Genomic DNA, 2,837 nt, shown 5'->3' on the forward strand with positions numbered 1-2,837 from the left:
GCTGCATCGCTTTACTTCATGGTGCATCACGTAACACCATGCTGCATCACGTTCTATCATGTTGCAGCACGTTACATCACGTTACACAGTGTCGCGTCACGTCACATCATGTTACATCGTGTCGCGTCATGTTACATCATGTCACATCACGTTACACCGTGTCGCGTCACGTTACATCACGTCACATCACGTTACACCGTGTCGCATCACGTTACATCATGTCACATCACGTTACACCGTGTCGCGTCACGTTACATCACGTTACACCGTGTCGCGTCACGTTACATCACGTCACATCACGTCACATCACGTTACACCGTGTCGCGTCACGTTACTTCACGTCACATCACGTTACATCACGTTACTTCACGTCACATCACGTTACATCACGTTACACTGTGTCGCGTCACGTTACATCACGTCACATCACGTTACACCGTGTCGCATCACGTCACATCACGTTACATCACGTCACATCACGTTACACCGTGTCGCGTCATGTTACATCACGTTACATCACGTTACACCGTGTCGCGTCACGTTACATCACGTCACATCACGTTACACCGTGTCGCATCACGTCACATCACGTTACATCACGTCACATCACGTTACACCGTGTCGCGTCACGTTACATCACGTTACATCACGTTACACCGTGTCGCGTCACGTCACATGTTACATCACGTTACATCACGTTACACCGTGTCGCGTCACGTTACATCACGTCACATCACGTTACACCGTGTCGCGTCACGTCACATCATGTTACATCACGTTACATCATGTTACACCGTGTCGCGTCACGTTACATCACGTTACATCACGTTACACCGTGTCGCGTCACGTTACATCACGTCACATCACGTTACATCACGTTACACCGTGTCGCGTCACGTCACATCATGTTACATCACGTTACATCACGTTACACCGTGTCGCGTCACGTTACATCACATCACATCACGTTACATCACGTTACACCGTGTCGCGTCACGTTACATCATGTCACATCATGTCACATCATGTCACACCGTGTCGTGTCACGTTACATCATGTCACATCATGTCACATCCTGTTACATCGTGTCACATCGTGTTGCAGACTCCCCGATACAGGTGCGGCGTGACATTGTCCTGCTGACCGAGGACAGGAACCTGCGTCTGAAGGCCCACGCTCACAACGTACCCGTCTCCGGCGTGCCTGCTCTGCTCAGGTGGGCCAACCTCAGATGATGCTGATGCTGATGATTATGATGATGATGATGGTGATGGTGACTGCTGGTAAGAGCTTCTCACCAACAGATCTCACGTTGCCGCGGCGACGGTGTGGGCAGCGTCGCGATGCTCGGGTGTGCGCCCTTGGTCTAGCGTCGCCACGACGACTGCGACGTTACCGTGACGATGGCTACCGTGACGACCATGATGTTACCGTGACGACGGCCACCAGGATGACTGCGGGATGCTGCCGTGACGACCATGACCCGGTTCCACAGACGTGGATTAACTTTAACTCTCAGTTAAACTCACTAACTCTGAGTTAAATTTGGGTTTCATAAACATGGATTAAATCCTGAGTTAAGTAACTCGGAGTTAAATGTTTTAACTCAGCGTTAGTATCCCATAATTCCACGTAGTTAGAACAGACGAACATGATAAACGCATAGACGATAGATGCATGATAGACGCACGAACATGGTAGAAGGTGTAATGAAAAAACGTTATAATGAAAACCGGCAGCGATAAATAAACGAGGGAAAATATTTTGCCAATGCGGGGATTGAACCCGCAACGTTCGCGTCATTAGCACGGCGCGTTAACAGCTGCGGCTATTGCGAAATCGCTAAATATCGTACATTTTCCCGTATTATCACAGTACGGATGCCGGGATCATTATTGGTACGCCATCAATGGCCGACCAATGTACAACAAACGTAAACAAACACCGTATGTTCCAGCGCCAGCAGGGGATCGGACACGGGGCAGTACTAGATAAACTAATTAGCTCTAGTACTAGTATCCTACAGCTAAACTAACCTCGTAGAAAATTGTCTTCAAAGACTTCAAAGTCTAAAGGATTATACCGAAGACTATCTATAACTAAATCGAATGTAACTTGATTTTTAACCCTGAGTTAAGAGTTTAATCTAGGTTCATACCAGAGTTAAATTTTAACTCAGAGTTAGGCATATTTAACTCAGAGTTAGAGTTAATCCACGTCTGTGGAACCGGGTCCATGATGTTACCCTGGCAACGGCCACCAGGATGACCGTAACACGGGCAGGGCGACAGTTGCCATGACGACTGCTGTGGTCGCCGGCTGCTGATTGAACAACGATGATGTAACTCGATGGCGATATTTCAACGACGTCTCTTCGCTGGCGACACGCGTGAAATTTTAAAGTTGCGTCTGGGTAGTGGCGCCCCCTGGGGGCGCAGCAAGTCGTCCGGTCAGCGACGGTGTTTGTGTTTTGCGTCGATTATGTAGAGCGGGATATTTTCCCAGTGCACGCGTGTCGCCACCTGTGTGCGGAATTAGGTTTTCGATGGACCGCGGCATTGTTAGGAATGGCTTCTCTCTCACGGAAGCGTGACAACTAGCTTTTATATTAAACGTTATCCCTGTGTGTTGGGCGTGAGCACTCTGTGGTACTCTGTGGTACTCTGTGGTACTCTGTGGTACTCTGTGGTACTCTTGTGTGTACTCTGTGGTACTCTGTGGTACTCTGTGGTACTCTGTGGTACTCTGTGGTACTCTGTGGTACTCTTGTGTGTACTCTGTGGTACTCTGTGGTGCTCTGTGGTACTCTGTGGTACTCTGTGGTACTCTGTGGTACT

The 2,837-nt window shown here is 48.9% G+C and overlaps 1 protein-coding gene across 1 annotated transcript in view; it reads left to right on the plus strand.

The window, feature by feature from the left end:
• LOC106818740 (telomerase-binding protein EST1A-like) overlaps positions 1–1,553 on the plus strand; it is a 12,142-nt gene extending 10,589 nt beyond the window's left edge. The window contains exon 8 of the mRNA XM_014823411.1: positions 1,105–1,553. Coding sequence (XP_014678897.1) covers positions 1,105–1,235 — 131 coding nt within the window. The 3' untranslated portion in view covers positions 1,236–1,553. The remainder of the gene's footprint in view (positions 1–1,104) is intronic.
• Positions 1,554–2,837: the final 1,284 nt, after the last annotated feature.

Source organism: Priapulus caudatus, unplaced genomic scaffold, assembly GCF_000485595.1.
Source record: "Priapulus caudatus unplaced genomic scaffold, Priapulus_caudatus-5.0.1 Scaffold2482, whole genome shotgun sequence".
NCBI classification, from domain to species: Eukaryota; Metazoa; Priapulida; class Priapulimorpha; order Priapulimorphida; family Priapulidae; genus Priapulus; species Priapulus caudatus.